At 41.5% G+C, this 17,927-nt stretch overlaps 1 protein-coding gene and 4 non-coding genes across 5 annotated transcripts; all 5 read right to left on the bottom strand.

Moving 5' to 3' along the window:
• Positions 1 to 554: 554 nt before the first annotated feature.
• trnaa-agc (transfer RNA alanine (anticodon AGC)) lies at positions 555 to 627 on the bottom strand. The gene has a single exon. It is a non-coding gene; the product is annotated as a tRNA-Ala (tRNA).
• Positions 628 to 876: 249 nt separating this feature from the next.
• Positions 877 to 949, bottom strand: trnaa-agc (transfer RNA alanine (anticodon AGC)). Its single transcript has one exon. It is a non-coding gene; the product is annotated as a tRNA-Ala (tRNA).
• Positions 950 to 1,106: 157 nt separating this feature from the next.
• trnaa-agc (transfer RNA alanine (anticodon AGC)) lies at positions 1,107 to 1,179 on the bottom strand. Its single transcript has one exon. It is a non-coding gene; the product is annotated as a tRNA-Ala (tRNA).
• Positions 1,180 to 1,687: 508 nt separating this feature from the next.
• trnay-gua (transfer RNA tyrosine (anticodon GUA)) lies at positions 1,688 to 1,776 on the bottom strand. Its single transcript is given in 2 exon segments — positions 1,688 to 1,723; positions 1,740 to 1,776. It is a non-coding gene; the product is annotated as a tRNA-Tyr (tRNA).
• Positions 1,777 to 2,781: 1,005 nt separating this feature from the next.
• On the bottom strand, positions 2,782 to 16,758 carry tmem214 (transmembrane protein 214). Its single transcript, XM_070849470.1, has 17 exons — positions 16,513 to 16,758; positions 11,393 to 11,586; positions 10,781 to 10,931; positions 10,466 to 10,600; positions 10,128 to 10,210; positions 9,820 to 9,925; positions 8,701 to 8,782; positions 8,343 to 8,444; positions 7,752 to 7,893; positions 7,040 to 7,131; positions 6,872 to 6,920; positions 6,507 to 6,614; positions 6,170 to 6,287; positions 5,988 to 6,084; positions 4,722 to 4,890; positions 4,480 to 4,631; positions 2,782 to 4,009 (listed from the first exon to the last, which is right to left on the bottom strand). The coding sequence occupies exons 1-17, from the start codon at positions 16,661 to 16,663 to the stop codon at positions 3,883 to 3,885; spliced, it is 2,058 nt and encodes a 685-aa protein (XP_070705571.1). The 5' UTR covers positions 16,664 to 16,758; the 3' UTR covers positions 2,782 to 3,882.
• Positions 16,759 to 17,927: the final 1,169 nt, after the last annotated feature.

Raw genomic sequence — 17,927 nt, 5'->3', positions numbered from 1 at the left:
CAGGCAAGTTTTTTTTTTTTTCTCTAGGAATTACAGTGAGCTTAAGATGTTTTCTTTAATAATACTTTTTTTCCCCTTAAAATCTTGTCTTATATGTATATACACCACATATTGTATATAACAGGTATTAAATATTATGGCATTATACACAGTTTCTTACTACTTTATTCGACTTTATTCCATCAGTTTCATCTTTATTCATGAACAAAATGTAGAATATACACTGTTAGTCTGTGTCCCTGGGCAGGATTGGCATTTATTTTTACTTTCACTTACACGCTTTACATACTTTTGTTTCCTCCTCAAAAATCTCATTAGCACACTACTTGTACTCTGAGGCATTAGTCACCTGAGGGTTGCTTGTTAATGTGCTGATCATGTGACCCTTTTGGGCCCATAGATGATCGTTTCCGTGTTGCCAGATGACAAGACAAACAATCAAAATGAGCAGTGTTGTACTATAATATAAGTGTTGTGCTCTAATGTGTGCGGCCCTCTGCTTGCTCGTGTGACACGTGCTAAAGGTTGTTAATGCCCACGAAAAGGGATCGTTGTGGAGGATGCGGGCATCGATCCCGCTACCTCTCGCATGCTAAGCGAGCGCTCTACCATTTGAGCTAATCCCCCGTGATACCCGGTAGAAACTGACGTCACAAGATATAGGTGAATAACGAAAAAGGAAAGTTTGTATGAATCAGTTTGTTCGGTGACTTTTCATCTGTTGTGCCTGTTTTTGTTGTTTGTTTGTTATAATCATATTTGACAACTTCAGAAGACTAATTAGTCTGGAATCTATTCGTCGGTGTGGATAAAGGACGATTTACCAAAGATTACTGAATGCGTAAGGCTTGAGTGATTGGAAAATAATCAAAGTATTGGAGGATGCGGGCATCGATCCCGCTACCTCTCGCATGCTAAGCGAGCGCTCTACCATTTGAGCTAATCCCCCATATCACCAGTATAAAATGTGACGTCATTTACTGGGACTGGTCATTGTGATGTGACGTGTCGATGTTTCGTAAAAAAAGACCGTTGTCAGTTGTTTGTAATTAAACAAACCAATATGTGTCCTACATTAATTATTACACGGTGAAGGAATAAAGTATTGGAGGATGCGGGCATCGATCCCGCTACCTCTCGCATGCTAAGCGAGCGCTCTACCATTTGAGCTAATCCCCCTCTGCACTGCGCCCTGACGTCATCACGTACAGAAGCCAGTGCCTCAACTGAGAACAGCGTGAGTTATCAGGAGCTTCACTGTAGTACAGGAACAATTTAAGTACTGAACTGTATCAGCGTAGTTACCGGTCTGATACGGTAAGTTAAGAATAACTAGCTTCAGTGTGTAGTTAGAGGGAAGAGTGTTACACTACATTATGACAAAAAAACACCAGGAGAGGTCCGGTGTTACCTGCCACATTAGGAAGGTTAGCTAACACTTAAGGTGTGTATTTATCATACTTTACCACACACTTGACGGTTATATTAAATCTATGACCTAGAATGTGCACTTATTCCTTAATAAATGCAACATTTCATTTTATCTCTTGGTTAATTTTGCACAGTCAAGATAGTTATAGCAAGGTAGCCAACAGAATACAAGCTAACGGTAGTTAGTTTGCTAGCGCTAGCGTGGCTAAGCTAGCCCGGTAACATCACAGTTTGAAGCACCACAAGAAAAGTCATGTCCTTCGAGCCGGATTTGAACCAGCGACCTAAGGATGTCCGTGCTCGTGCCTCTACAGTCCTCCGCTCTACCAACTGAGCTATCGAAGGAGCCGATAGGTGCTGGCGAACATGACATCACATCCCTATAATCGGACGAGGACCAATCACCTTTCGGTGCGCCTACAAATACTTGACCAATCATAATCGGTAGAACTACCGAGACTTGCACCGGAATGTAACTCACCCAAAGTAAAACTTCAATCAGTCTGAATTTATTTCTTGGTTCACTTCCAGAAGAATATAAAGTATAAACGCAAGATAAAGTCAGTTTCTGGCCCAAACTGGGTTGCACACACTATTTATAGTATCGATACGTCGACAAATGGCCAATTTCCTTGTTGATTTCACACCTGATATCGCACCTGTGGCTGTCATGTGATCTGGGGCATCTTATTTATAGTTTTTATCCAAAACCTGCTTCAAAAAGATGGAACTGCTAGTTAACTTTACCTTGTACAGCCCGCTGCCTCCAGCCGCTGCCCCTCTGCTGCATGGCCACGTCCACCTGCTAAATGGTCCTGGTGTGTAAGAAGTGATGTCGGGCCCCCTGCCCCCACAGGCCTCCTGCCCCCACAGGCCTCCTGCCCTTTAAGGTCCCAAGGACAGACATGGCAGCTTCATTCAGCTTCATCAAGTGGGAGCACTACTTCTCCCACTCGGTGATCCAGCCTGGCTATGTTGTAATTCACGTGCTCAAAGACATCCTAGAAGAAATGTAATGGTTCTTTTCTTTTTCTAAAATGTGGCAGAACGTTTCAGCCATCTACGTCACTATAAATATAACACATAACTTCATAATGGAACGTAAAAGTAAAGATGCTGAATGAGCCCTAACTCTTGAGGCTCGGAGGTGATGATTGACTTTAGAGACAGCAGTCAATCAACCAGAGGCTCAACCAGAGGCTCGCTTCAGTAGCTGTCCTGGACCTTCCCTTCATGCCACATGTTCTTCATCAGCATCTGTAGAATTGGAGATGTTGGAGGCACAATGTGATGAGATCATTTTCTCAACCACTATTTTTAGAAGCAGATTAACCAAACGTCTAAAACTAGTGAGTGGAGGTGGAGTCTTTATTATAAATCATTCACATTACAAAGTAAGACATTAATTCATCTCCATATCCATCTAAACATCTTGCTGACAAGGAGGGTTTAGTGAATCAGCTGGTCTGAAATGCTCGCCTTTCCCAGAGGAGGGGTTTATTCTTAGCCATATTTCGGTGTATAGGAGGACGTTGGCACGGGGTTAATCATGATCCATTTATTGACAATAAGCCTGTTGTTTCCACGCATGCACACACACAGAAACACACACACACACAATGTCATCAGCCTTCAAGTATGAGTACATGACTGCAGGACTGCAGAGCTGCTTTTAGCTCAGTTGTGAAGCAGCTGAGCAGCAGACAGATGAGGAAGCAGCAAAGACGAGAGGAGGAGATGTGCAGGACAGACAAGACGGCAGGTAGATTTCTTCTTCAGAAACCTTTTGGACCGATGTGAGGCTCCCGATTTGGGTCATGCCATCCAAATCTTCTGTGGGAGTCAATCCACCTGCAGATGTGACCCCTTTCTTCACAATATCTTCCCTGTTGGAGGCTTTACTGAGCCTGACACTCACGGCCGTGTGGGAGATCAAGTGGCCCTCAGAACTTATTTGAGCTGATTAAGTCTTCAGTGCTTTGGAGAAGTCTGGAATCTTTTCCCTGCTCTTTACCAAGTTTTCACATAATACTTTTTTTTTTTTTATATCTTTAAATAAAAACGGTTTATAAATCATCTACAAACCTACATCTTCTATAAATTACAATTTGTTTAACCCACAGGTTAAAGCAACAGCTGAAACTGGCAGTAGAAAACTCAGGGATAGAGAGAGAGAAACGACCTCTGCATCCAGCAGTGACAAAAAGATTGGTAGAAAAAAAACATCTATACAACAGCAAACTGATTTAAAAAGGTAGCCAAAGAAGAGATAGACGTGTCCTTTTGAGCGAGAGTTTGTTTGTCTGACCCCACAGTGTCCAATCACGGCTTGAGAGGGGAGCCGACACACTGAAAGGCAGCCCCAGATTGGGCCAGTGTGTGCGTGTGTATATAATTGCATGTGTGTATTTTGTGTGTGTGTGTGTAAATCAGTCAACATGTGCGATGACATCACGCTCGTGTCAGCAGCTCCTGAGCCCAAGTCTTGATGGCCGAGGTCGTGTGTTGGAGCAGCTGCCACGTCGAGTTGGTGAAGGACAACGCGTGGCCCTGCAGACACGATACAGACACCTCGCCGCTGCAGGAAACAAAGAAATCCATGTCAACTCCTTGGTTGTTTTTTTTTTTTTTTTTAAAAACAAAAAAAAACAAACTAAATGCAGCTTTATGATCAGGGAATCAGGACTGAGTTGCACCAGCTTCTCGTAAATCCCCTGCAGGGTTCCTCTCTTGTTTGTAACTACTGCCTACCTAGTATCAAACTAGTATTTTACTGAAGCAGCCGACACCATGTAAACATGAGAAATGTCTTAGCTGGTAGACTTCTTAATCTACTAATTGTTGGTGATTCCATGGCCATTAAAATTCACTAAAGCCAAGGTGATATCTCCGTATTGCTTGGTCTGTCTGACTAACACCCAAAAAGAAAGCTGGTGCAACTGGCTCCTGGCACTCTTTTAAATGTAATCCAGCCAGCTCACATTAGAAAAACAAAGATACAAGAGAAATGTTAAAGCCAGTTGAAAAGCAGGCCTCAAAAGTACTGACTTGCAGGAGTCCTGTAGGCTGGTCCATGCTCGTTGTAGCAGGTCAGATATGTACACCAGCGCTGGCAGGATGTAGTTGTGATGGAGGGAGAGGAGGAGCTCCTTCAAATATGCCAGCACCTGGAACACACTGTCTGGGGTGTTGGTGTTCACCTGGGCAAAGGTACACCGAGGTAAGACATTAGTCAGTGACACAGAACATGGCTTTTACATCTTGTTAGTTCCATTGAGGCGCAGCCTTACCCATTCTATGGCCTGCGGTGTCTTTTCTTTGACCCAGAGAATAAACTGTGTGGTGGTTTCAGAGATGAAGATGGCTGCTGTTTTTGCCTTTTCTAAACCTTGTTCCATTAGTGGCCCCAAAACGCGCACACACTCAGAGTAATAATGAGGAGTGTTTGTCTCCAACCAGCTACAGAGGATACAGAAACACAAGTTAAACGGTTTACTTGCATTCAATAAAAACATTCAGCGGTTTGTCGTGGTCTTGGAGCATTCAATTACTTAGACTTGATGGACCTAACGACTAAAGTTTAACACTTTCAAAATGGTCACTTTTGCTTGAATATGTAATGAATATGTATGTTAACAGTACATTTTAACTACACGTTTCAGTTTGCAAATGAGTTACAACTAATGAGCAGTGTGCCATTTTGAATACATTTACATTTTTATATTCTATGTACTAAGTGGCCCCTTTATTAGGTGCACTTGTACCAACTACTGCAATACAACTGCAAAATCATTTATCTTTAAGAAGATTATGATCACTTTTGGCGATATTATCAGAAATGTGTTGATTCAAATATATGTTTATTATTGAGGTCATAGTTTAAGGTGGTGTTGCGCTGGACTGCGTTATTTTGAGATTGTATGTTTACATATATGGGGTGGCAGAATATTATAAGCACCTCCGAATATACCACATTTAACCAAGACTCAATACATCAGATTGAATTTTGGCTTGTGACAAGCCCTCCTTCAGTCATCAGCATCAAGCTGGTGCAATAAGGTGTGTCAATAACCTAGTTAGAGGCCAGAGGTGCTCCACCCAGATACCCTTTTTACCTTATCGAGTCTCCAGGTTAGCAAATGACCAGTGAAATATTTTACATTTCAATCCTGTATGTATACTAGCAACTGACCTCACTAAGGTTACACTATAGCCTACAAGTTAAGGTTAACTTCCACTAGTCCAGTCAGTCTGGTCTCCAATCAGTTACTGCCACTAACCTGCAAAGATCCCAGGCCCCACTACAACATGTTCTTTATATAAGGTAGGTTACAGGAGGCTTTGCATTTCTATACAATTATTAGCTATTTCGATTCTGCAGAGAGGATGAGCGCTCACAGGCTCACTGCCTTTGCATGGTGTGGCTGACAAGGAACTGTGCTCGTAACATAAGGCTACAATAGACTTTATGGCCGAACTGTTGGACTGGATTACCTAATGTGGCCACTTGGTGTGTTGTGATAGTTGAACATGAATGTTTGAGTCTGCGGTCGTACCTGAAGCCCTGTTTGGAGTAAACTGTTATTTTGCTCCAGGCCTGCTGAGATACGGCGGTGACCCCTGAGTTGCGAAGATGCCTGGCTGTGGCGGAATCTGAAACACGCAACACACATTGTAAGACTTCCAAACAAAACATGAAAATGAGTGATTGTGATGAGTGAACGGGTCTCGGGCAGACCTGCGAACGAGCCGTGGGATCTGATGTCATGAGCGATGAAGCCGGCTGCAAACACGAGCAGAACCATGAGCAGTTTGGACCAGGGGAACCCACGACCTCGCATCTTTACCTGCAGATTCTGGAGACAGACAGAGAAATACTGAGCAACAGTATATGTTCTAGGGGTGCTTGGTAAATAAAAGTGGAGAAATTGTTTCTTGTAAATGCATAAACTCCCTTTTGGAGTAAATTACGATATCAAAGTTTAAATTAATAATTGATCGAATTCCAATATCAGTCAGAACTCCCAACATTTCATTGCAAAACATGAAAACAAACTGCTTTCCATGTGTCTCACCTGGCACAGGTTATTGCACTCCTGAAGCTCCTGGGACTCGACGGTGTCTCTCATCTCCTCATTGGTCACTCTAAAAGACTGGATTGTTTCTTCAAGGTTCTTCCGGAGCTAAAGGTGGAAAACAACACAACTAGTAAAACACAAGATGATCCAAGATACAATGCATTTACACTATTTATCCTTTATTCTTAACTCGAGGGTCTGCCAGCTGCATCACACAGAGTTTGAAATAATCAATTAACAATTGAATTAAGAAAGCCATTACTCTCTGTGTAGGCAGGAGTGCAAACACGCCCTCGTGCTCTTAACCCATCTCCAGGGAAGGGAGTTTAATTTGCCAATAGACCACATGGTACGAGACATACCTTTGGCGGCAGGATATTCCAAGACTTCAATAAATGGTTCAACAGCAGACTGGAGGGGAAAAGAGAGAGGAACAAACTGTCAACCACACAAGTCATTCTCATGTACAAAAACATTTCACGTCTTTTCACAGTTTAAAAGACAAAAAAAAAAGAAAAAGTACAGCTCACCTGGACTGGGGTAAGTGTTTGGTATAGAGCTGCCTCCACACTCCTAGACTCTGAACATCCACGCACAAACACTCCGTCATACTGCTAAGCAGCTGCAAACAGTGAGAAAGACAGTAAGAATGCCTCCCTGATCACAGCTCAACACTGATGATGATAGTTATGATGATCAAACAGGGATAGCAGAAGCAGATCAAGACCACATCCTACTCTGAAATATGTCTTGCAGCTATACTGCATAAGTACTGTTGATGGAGATGATTGTCTCCGACTGCTTTGTAATTGTCAAACATCAGTGCAAAATATCCACTACAGAAGCAATTGATCTTCAGTTTTGGGGGAAACTCAAACATTTTCTATTGGCTTTTTCAACAATTAAATTCTGTGAGAGCAGAGCAGAAAACACTGTAATTTGTCTGTGAAAGCGTTTAGTCTGTTAACCAGTGGACTGAAGTTGCTGGCTAGAGAAACATTACAGTGTTTGAGAGAGAGACTTTCCCTTCAAGCTTCGCCATTTGCCAATAAGCTATGTTGACTGTTTATGACACTGGTCACAATAATGAGGCTATTAACACACTGCATGATGGGCCTCTTATCACTATGATTTATGCTGTTGCTCTGGGCTACTAAGACTGAGCTCTTCTACACAATACTGCTGCAGCAGAAGTGCACTACTCTTTAAGTGCACCTGTGTGTGTGTGTGTGTGTGTCTTACCTCTCTCTTCATGTCATCTGGACAGTGTGGTGTGGCTCTGGACAGAAATGATGGCAGGTATGTGTGCAATGTGCTCTCGGGTTTGGCTCCAAATGCGAGAGCCTTCAGTCGAGGGTACAGACGCCTCAGCTGCTCCTGCAGACTGAACACAAACAAAAACGGCTCTTTTACTTTTTACAGAGAGGTGAAATACACACCAAGCTGAATTAAAAGCAAACAATCAGTGTGACAGAATAATTTACAAAAATATAACTAAATTGCCATTGTGACAGCCATTTAGCATGTTTTACAGAAGAGTGGTAACTATAAAAAAGGTAGAAAAAGGAGGCAGGGAAAATTGAACAGCCCAGTACCAAAAGAGAGATTGTAAATGGCCTCCAATGGCTTCAATGCTTATGAATATCAACCAGTTACTCTGTTCTTCTCTCTCCAAAGTCACATCTTGTGGTTGTTTGATTATGTATAATTTGGGGTGAAGCACTTGGGGTAAATTCTCTACACCAGTTTATTCCAACACTCATGCTGTGCACATGGGACTATTCAATGAGGAATGAATGAAAACTGACATGACTGGTTTTACGTTACATTTACCTTGATGACAGGGCATTCTTGGGCATGAAGGCAAAATCCAGCAAAGGAAAAAACTCTTTTGGACCCATGATGCCAAATCCCTTTGTCAGGTTTGCATGAAGTCTGGGAAAAGCACAAATTACAAAGTCAAGGTGTAGTTTAATTTGGTCAAAAAAATAAAAACACTGTCCTTCAGTTAAAGCCTTAAGAATTCATAGTAACTACTTTCAAAATACAATATTATCTTTATACTCAAGAGACACAGCATTTGGTAGTTACATGTGTCATCTGAACAGCATAGAGAAATTTCATGAAAAGAAGTTTTGATGTATTTTACAATAAAAAATATTGAATCCACATATTTCTCAGAAAGACTTACAGGAGAAGTCTCTCCAGATATGCAATGGCATATGAAGACAAGGACTTCACTCCCAGCACAGGAAGCATGATACCCAGCCACACTGAAACACAAACAAAGAACTTCATTCAAGGAACTTTTAGTTCTGGTGTTGGATGTGTCAGCAGTTGGCCTTTTTAGCTTCCTCTTTAAAAAAAGGGCCCAAAGCATCTGCAGCAGAAAAAAACATGACTTTTGCTCTCTATTATATAAGAATATTGTGAAACATACACAAAAATGTAAGTATGAATATGGTGAAAACTGAAGCAGCATGACTGAGCTCCACAGGCACTTCTGTGTGTTATGAAAGGAAAACAAATCATCCTTCAGAGACTTTTATACTGTTATATAACTCAGTTATGGTTTGATGTTAAATGCACTCAGTTGTGATTTTGTTTTTGTTAACATTCACTATATTTTCCATTTCAATTGGATAGCGCCCTGGAAATACTTAAATATTAGGTCAAGTCTTGTACATTTGCTAAATGTAATCAGATCAACATCTGAGGCTAAGACAGGAAGCTCCTGATTGCTTTTTAAATTCCTCCTGGCAAGATTAGAGTGTTCCTAACCAGGGTTTTCCTCATATTAAGAGGTGTTATTCTGATTAAATATCCCAACATCGAGATGATATGTAGGACATTTTGTAACTTTATAAACCACCTCTGAAAGAGTCTCATTGCGCATTTCCTTGCCTTAAGCAAGTCCAATGGTACTCAATGGTCTTACTTTGCAGATGAAGGTTGTGTAATTTTCCAAGAATATTCATGAGCTCAAACCCACATACTGACACCGACCTCTCTCCTACCTCGCAGCCCCACCAGATACCAAGCAAAGACCTGGAGCAGCAGCTGAGTTTTTGAAGCTACCATGTGTTTAAGCTCACAGATGGCGGTCAGTGGCAGTGTTCCAGCCCTAATGTGTACTGTTGCTTCATTAACTCCCAACCAAGAATTTCTGACAGCACATATTGTTGGGAAAGTGGGAGAAAGGGGAGACACAGACTAGGACTAATACAGTGCAGAGGGTGATAAAACACTGCGTCTATATATCTGAAGGAGTGCATGGCTCTGTATTTGAAAGCGTTTGACTGCATATTACCTCTTAGTCCTTGGCTGAGGTCGTAGAATCCAGCTTGGCCAAGAGCCCACATGATGGTCAAACACTTCACTGGACGATTTTGAACTGACCGCAATAACTCCAAATACTAGACAGAAGGCAAAGGGTACAACAACATATTATTGCCAAAGACAAATCCCCAGTATGTTGGAAAATGGAACTGAAACTCCAAGTCTGAAAAGGCAAAGATATTTAGAAAAGAAAGCAATTTTATTTTCAGAGCAGACAAAGGCAGTGAAGCAGCAAGCTGCTGTTTTTTTTGCAGGAGTCAAGGACACACGCCCACTCACCTCTGGCAGGTTTAGGGTGGCTATTCTGGGTTTGTCCTGTAGGATTGCCTGAATGCAAACTCTGTAGCCATGCAGAGGTTCTCCTGGAAACAGAGAGAAAAAGCTGTTGGGTGCTTTTCAAGGTTTGGCTTTTTGCCTGTTCTTTAACTTTGACCCTGGTAATCCCCACATATTCTGACCATGAGCAAATGAAGGTAAAGTGTCGATTTGATGAGATGTCCTGGTGGCCTTGGGGTCTAAGATACTGACCATGTCATTAGGGTGTCCTTGGTTTGAGTCCAGCTGGACCTTTTTTCTTTCTACCCTCATTTCCTCTCACCTCAACTCCTGTAACCTACCTGACTGTCTGTCCAGCTCCCTGAGCATAGTATAAACACAGTGGTCGAAGAAATCTGGCAGAATGTCACTGCAGCGTCCAATGAGGCCTTTGATCACGCCCTTTAGCTCTTTTCCTGTAAGGCAGTATGGGTAGTCTGGGGACAAAAGGCCAGAAAAGGTGGACATGAAATAATTGCTGCCTTTTGATTATCATGTCAGTGCCCTGCAGAAACGTTCAATACCAATAAACAGTCTGTTGGGGCTATACTGACTGGGCACAATATCTTCTTCTCAATATTGCTTAGGAAAAAAAACTAAATGTGAGTCTGACCCACCGTGAGCATAGCTGCTGAGTGTGGGCTCAGTCTCTGGCGCTGTCAGATTTAGGTTGAGGTACCCTGCCAGGTCTTTGACCCACACTGATGGGTTTTCTGGGAATAGGGTCTGACTGCGAGCCAACTGCTGCTTCAGGTCCCCAATGTCCAACTAAAAAGAGAACAAGACAGAGAAAACATCATGGCTGTGTATTCAAAAAAAAACAAAAAACAACAACACACCCTTTATGCAAAGATGAGACTGCATTTCAGCATGTGATGTTTATTTTAAAGATGCCACTGAGCAGCATAGTTTCTGTTTGTTAGCATGAACATATTTATAGTTTTAAAAAGGCTTTACAAAGCCCTTTACATTTACTTTTGTCTTTCCATCCACTGACAAAGATCAACCAAATTCTTACACAACTACTGAGGACGATGAATTACCAGGCTTAATCTAAAAAAAAAAAGAAAAAGGCAAAAAAACACAGAAGAGAAGAGTCTAATAATTTCTTTTCTCATTACATTGCAAAGATAGAAATGTTCAGCTTTGTTTAAGCATTTAGATTTTCAATACACTTCAATGTCCAATTTTTCAACAACCAGGATGTTTTTGGTGTGTGCATCACTCACGGCTTTGAAGGCTTCCTCGAGGGTCTTGTGTGTCGGGGAGGTGACTGCATTGCTGGGACTTGATTTCTTGGTTGGTTTGCTTGATGAGGTCTTCTTATTTTCAGGCTCAGCTGGTGGTGGGACCTGCTCCTTGTTCTGTTTCTTTCCCATTTTCTCAAAGCCGTCATAAAGAGTCTCTGACATCTTCAGGGGTGCTGCAGGAAACAAGGCGGTAGTGGTTAGACACACCTCTGCAGATCCGAACACCTGTGCTTTTTATCGAAAAAATAAAATAAAATAAAATGCAGCCTCTTTTCGAACTTCTTTAGTCGTTCAAGACACTTTCTTATATCCACTCTGTGTTCTGAAACTCAAGTTAATCCATGAAACCATGGCATTCCCCTCCCTGGCTGCTCCCTCCCCTTACAGTCTGTGCTCTCACCCTCCCTCTATGGCTTGTGTAATAGGCTGTTACAACCCCACTATTTATGCAAGTCTCATTACAATTCACAAAGGAACAGAGTTAAGTACCAGCAGAATTCCAACTATCCCCCTATGTGTTACTCGTTAAGGCTCATTCGTGCTTGACCAATGTTACGTTTTGAAGGCCAACACCAATATACTACACTGAGGTAGCTGATCCCAGGTATTTCAGACTTGTGTACTGATAATAAATATGAAAACAATCATGTTTCCAGAAATTTTTCCAGTACTTGCCACAACTTTTACATTTTTAACCCTCAGATATAAAAGCCTCTGAAAGGATTTTGTTTATTGTCAAACTCAATGAAAAGTGTTTGTCCGACTTCCCTTCCCTGTCCAGAGCTCTTAGTCCAAACATAAATCTGTTTTCAATAGTTTTTGGATGGCACAGAGGAATAAGGTATCAGGATTGTAGGATAGGATTTTATTGTTGATTTTGGTCTTTTCAAAAGTTTCCAAAATATATATATATATTTTTTTTAAAGAGTTAGAATATTGCTAGCCTCATCCTGTATTTAACTATGAGTCCACATGATTGCACACAAGAATTCCAGTCAGTCCCACCCACAAACTTGAGTTGGTGTTGACAGAAGTCACCAGTTGTTCACCGATCATCCTGTACATTTACAGCCGTACATGTTGCTGACAAAACTAAATCTATATCGGGTGTGTGTCTCGGCACAACACAGGGCTATGAGGCAAAGAAGGGGCTAGTTTCATCACAGTGTCTGAGCTCACTACTGACTCTATTGCAGTAACTTCTCTATTCAAATGCTGGTCAGTCAGGATTATTCTTCACTTCCCTGAACTGAAATAAGTCCACCATAACAAGAGTCTTTTTTTTCTTACACTGAATCCAGGTGTCATCTCTGTGAATATCTCAGCTTAGCAAGCATTACTGGAACAGTGGGGAAAGCACTGAAAGATGAATAAGGTAATCTGACCAGGTGTCCATGTCTAATAATACCAAACAAATATATAGAAATGTCAGGAAGTCATGTGCTACAGTGAAAGACAACAGAGCAACAAGTGAGGCCACTCGATTAGTGACTGAAACATCTAAATGAAAACTTTCTGCGAATGACAGCAACAAATAACAGCTGTTCAACAGTTGTTCAATGACAGGACTAGAGATGGGCATAAACTAATGTTTTGCATTCTTTTCCTTGAAAATGAGACACTGCAGTGTTTATGTTTTAGAATTTACTTTAAGATTATTCTAATTATTTTTAAAAAGCCCTCAGAGGTTTGACTCCATTCTATGACCAGCATAACTTTAAGCCATGCCAGCAGCACAGCTCTAGGGATTTTGGTCTGTCAAATACTTTAATCCAGGTGAAAATATCAAGTATTCGGCGGATTGCATTGACTTTTTGTGCAGACATTCATTGTGGCCAGAGGGATGAATCCGGATGACTTTGTTGAGAAGAAGAAAATGTGTTTGTGTGTGTGTGTGTGTGTGTGTGTGTGTGTGTGTGTGTGTGTGTGTGTGTGTGTGTGTGTGTGTGTGTGTGTGTGTGTGAGAGACAAAAGTATGCTTGAAACATGTCTTGGTCTTGGTGTAGCAATGGAATAATGCCTCTGCCCTCCTGTAATAAAAAGCGGGTTGTTCAGGGAGCTCAAGTCATCTTCTTGTGGGGGACGTGTGGATGATTATTGCACCACTACACTAATTTATTCACTGCACTGTGAACACACACACACATTTTCTTCCTGTGCTCCAAGTTCTTCTTCATGCGCTTCTCCACTGAACTGAATTATTTGCATAGTGGTGGAATAATCGTCTTCCCATCCCCTGCGAGAAGAAACATGATCCTTGTTGTTTAACCAGACACAGCAGTTACATTGCTTGGTCCAAATCCAGACTCCATTGACAAAAACAGTGATTCTACCTTGGATAAGTGATCAAGGCAGCAGTAGACAAGCAACTCCCATGTTCTGCAAGTCTAATAGCTTTTGAGGAGAACAATATAACTGATGTTTTCTGGTTAAACAAAAAGGATCTTAGGCGTCTACCTCTGTAGGGATCCTTTCCGTAATGTTGTCAGACACTTGGAATAACAACCGAGCCCATCAGTGGCAAAAAAACAACATTTTAAGTGGACGTACTTCGACCGGATTACATTATAGCCATTGAAGCCCGATTGCGGCGGGTGGCTGAGGCAAGCTACTGGACCAACTCCAGAACTTTTTGTGCCTACCTGTCATTTCAACCCAAAATATGTAAAAACAGGGTCTGGGTTTAAGAATATTAGAATTATACATTTGTTTTTTACCCTCCTTAAATTAAGGTAGGCTATGTAGCATGTAAACCAACTTAATAGCATGCTGGACTTGACATAACCACTTATTTTGGCAGAAGAGCCCCTGTCAAATATCCTATAACTTCTATGACCTTTTCAAGGTGAAGGTATGCAACATGCAATCACAAAGACATTATTAACTAGATCCAAGGGTGCAGGGCCAAGTCCAAAGAAAACCTTTCCAGAAAACCTCTTCTATTTTGTTTTAAGATGAATGTTGTTAGCTCAGTGATAAATAATAAGTGTAGTCTCACCTGTTTCATGCCTTTTCAAGCAAAATCAGGCATTATATAAGTAACACTTTTCTTTCTGGCGCTTCTTTGTGAAGACACCACCCACACAGGGAGCCTGCTCGAACAGATACAAAAACCTCAAGCCGAACATGAGGTTGGAGGATTATTTTGAACATGGAAAAACCGAAACTCAAGAGTAACAGTCTCATGATTCAAGCGTTGAAAGCCTTTAAGGGAATAAACTGATATTTGGCAAAAAGGATTGTTTATTGTAATGCTGATTGCCTCTAAGAGTTCAGTATTCATTTAATTACCTGTAGAGCCTGGTAAAGCTGGAGCACACTTTCAGGGGAAACTATGAGCGTAGTTACACTGTGTAAATAGCAATTTAGATTAAATAATTCACATGCATTCATGATGGTTAGAGAGTTTATATTCTAAAAAGAGAAGTGTATTTCTTGTGAAACCTTTACACCACCTCCCCACTGACCTGATCTGATAGACAGACTTTGGACGGGCTGATTCTCTGATAAAACTGGTGCATAAACAAATAATGGCAGAGTGAGATCTAATCGTTTCTGTCAACCATTATTTACATCGCAGCCATACCTGTGGAGCAGATGTGGTTGTTACCGAATGTTAAGTATACTGAGTATAACACCAAACAATCCACCATTGATCTGCTATGATTGCATGGCTCTACAGAGTTGGGGCAATAAGGAATAATCAGAGTAAACTGCCATATCTACCAGTTCCTCCAACTATGCAGCAATGTGTACAGTTTCTCTATACTATAATACCACCTGGCTCCAGGTTTACTGTATGGTAATTTGTAAAAAAACACAAATTAATTCAGAAATTTACAATATGTCAGCACAAAACTGATAATGAAGAGAAACCAGACTTTAACACAGAGTTCACTCTTCAAGACAGGGCTTCAAAATAAGGTAATAAACCATGACACATCCTGGGGCCCTTTTCGTGTCAGCTGATAAGTATAACTAAATTGTCACAAACTGACTGACTCACAGTAGTGAGAGTTTTGGGAGCTCAGGACAGCTGCCCACTTTAGCCAGCTAATAGTCCAGCCAACCTGTCATTCAGATTTTTTGTAGTTTTACTTTGATTACTAAATAGTGCATTTGTGGGGGGGAATTTTCAGCAACAACTCAATACATGTTTAATGCAGTAATCTTTATAGGGTCAGTAAGTGTAAGATGTCCATCATAATGAAGTGACACATCACCAAGTGCAAAAGTGTGGTTCGTATTTGTTTTTTTAATACTACCTGAACATCAGTGGATGTGTAAATTATATGAGGCTAGGGTTACACAAACAAAAAGCTACTTAGTATTGTTATTTCAGTATTTGCTCTTTTCATTAGATGTGTTAACTATAGGAAACATATTGAATATTGCCAGCGTGTTCCTTCAATAAATAAAAATGGGGATTTAAGAAACCACACTGATAAATGGCTACTCAGAACACTGACAGCTGTCCCTGAAGGCTAAGAGGAAATAAGTAACCTAATTCATTAGGGCAATATGGTCCAGCCATAACGTAACAGCAACACTGTGGGGATTATTTTGAAAGTGTAACAGCATCAAGACAAAAAAAGATCCCAGACGTGCTAACATATGCCTCTGAGATGCAGCTCCTCATTGATGACGTTGCCTGTGTTGACACACTGCTAGCAGGCTAACCGCACACATTAGCTGACTAACAAGCTCTTCTAGCTGTATGTAGCCCAGAAAGGCCACTTACCTGTTATTCCGAAATTAGCGCGTCAGTAGAGAAGCTTCACAATAGCCACGCAGATAAACTGGTGAACTCCCGAACCGGACAGCAAAAAATAATTACCGTAGTTAGTGGCCATGGTGCGCGATGCTATGCTAACTTACGAGGCAGCTAGCTTGTCAAATCAGATGACAGGACTGAGCAGTCATCATTTCCTGCATTATTACTGCCGCCAACACATCAAAAATTAAGTGTTAAAAGAGACCATTTAGCTCGCAGAGACACCTGCACAGGTAGCTCCATCCTTTTCCTTTCATGTGAACTTTTGCAGTGGTGTAACTGGGTCACGGAGCAGCTATTCAAACAGCGGGCCGTGTTCACTTACGCCTGGATGGCTGGTTAGACTCGCTCAGGGCTTTCCTTCCCCCGCTACCAGTTTTCTTGTCGTTCGGGTTCTTCCCTCCTCCGGCGCTGCTGGGTTTCTTTCCTTTCTTCACAACCTCCCATTTGCCGACTGAGCCATTATTTGAAGCCATGTTTCTGCTCCAGCTGGGGCGTTAATAGTGCGGGGTACCGTGACTTCCTGGCTACTTCCTCCCTGCTCAGTGAAACAGACCGACGGGACGTGCTCGTTCAACTGCCCCGATCACTTAACCGTCCGCGTGCCACGTCTCTTTGTCGGTTTGACGTCAGAGTGATGCGTTCGGACCGTTAGTTTCAAGTTGACGACAAGTTCAGACACGTTTCTGTTTTTATTACAAACATCTTAAATATTGACAGCAGCTTGGTTCCTAGATCAATGGAGGTTCAGTGTAAACATTGTTTGTGCCCTGATTTAAAACAGCGGTATTCAGGTACATTTAAAAATGGCGCCTGCTTTTGATTTGACCCAAAAATGTCAGATAACTTAAGACTAACTTTAATGTGATTATAGCTGAAGCGATCGATTAATCAGCAGAAAGACGAAACATTCATTACAAACTTCCTTCCCCCTAAAAGTCACCTGTTCTTCTGATTAAATCGTTTGCTGGTCTTCTTAAACTTCTATTATAGCAGATTGAATAATTGGCAAATTGATGAAAGTCTTAACTTGCAGCACAAAATGAGCCTCTTCACAGGATGTTATTTACTGTTTTCTTTAAATCTACATCACTGTAAATGTCTATTTTTCATCATTTCAAAATGACTCTGAGTCACCAGAAAATAAGTTTGGCCTTAATGTTTAAAGTTAAGCCCAAAGATTCAATATTTGGACACCAACTCCCAGGTAGGCTGGGATAGTGGGCTAGTGGATCAGAAGATGTGCCCACGAAAACAGTAATGATGGACAGCAGGTTGTAGTGAGTTTTGTCCAAAACATTTAAACTCCTGCACTCGTAATGTATGATCTAATCCCCGTAAGCTGTCTGTTGTGAGCTCCATCATTAACAGGCAGCCAGGTCCAGTTAAACCATGGGCCTGCTGCAGTTTTCTGTCTGGCTGCCATCTGTGAAACAGACGGTGAATTTTGGCTGCAGTGTCTCTCAAAAGAGACACTTAGTGTCGCTCAAATGAGTCACTTAGTATTTGGCAAATACCTCCTGGATCTCTCTCAAGCATTCTTCTGTTCTATCTGAGTGGAAGCTTATCCATTGACCAGTCGATGCCCTACTGGGTCAATATGTTAATATTTTGCAAGTCAATGATTTCTCTGCAACATGATGGTTAGACTTAGCATGTAGCCAGAGCCCAACACTGACTTCTATGGGAAATGAGAATTAGATAACACAGTTCCAGATGAATGAGAAATGACAGCTGCAG

Source organism: Pempheris klunzingeri, chromosome 18 (genome assembly GCF_042242105.1).
Source record: "Pempheris klunzingeri isolate RE-2024b chromosome 18, fPemKlu1.hap1, whole genome shotgun sequence".
Classification (NCBI taxonomy): domain Eukaryota; kingdom Metazoa; phylum Chordata; class Actinopteri; order Acropomatiformes; family Pempheridae; genus Pempheris; species Pempheris klunzingeri.
Note: the sequence above shows the minus strand (reverse complement) of the source record. Positions and strands in the feature narration are given on the sequence as shown.

What these genes read in the sequence shown, in the direction of transcription:
- tmem214 (XM_070849470.1), bottom strand. Translation starts at nt 16,663, where the DNA reads ATGGCTTCAAATAATGGCTCAGTCGGCAAATGGGAGGTTGTGAAGAAA. An exon ending in ACTCAGCAGCTATGCTCACG is followed by an intron (nt 10,601 to 10,780) that starts GTGGGTCAGACT and finishes TTTTGTCCCCAG; the next exon opens with ACTACCCATACTGCCTTACA. An exon ending in TATCTGGAGAGACTTCTCCT is followed by an intron (nt 8,445 to 8,700) that starts GTAAGTCTTTCT and finishes TGCTTTTCCCAG; the next exon opens with ACTTCATGCAAACCTGACAA.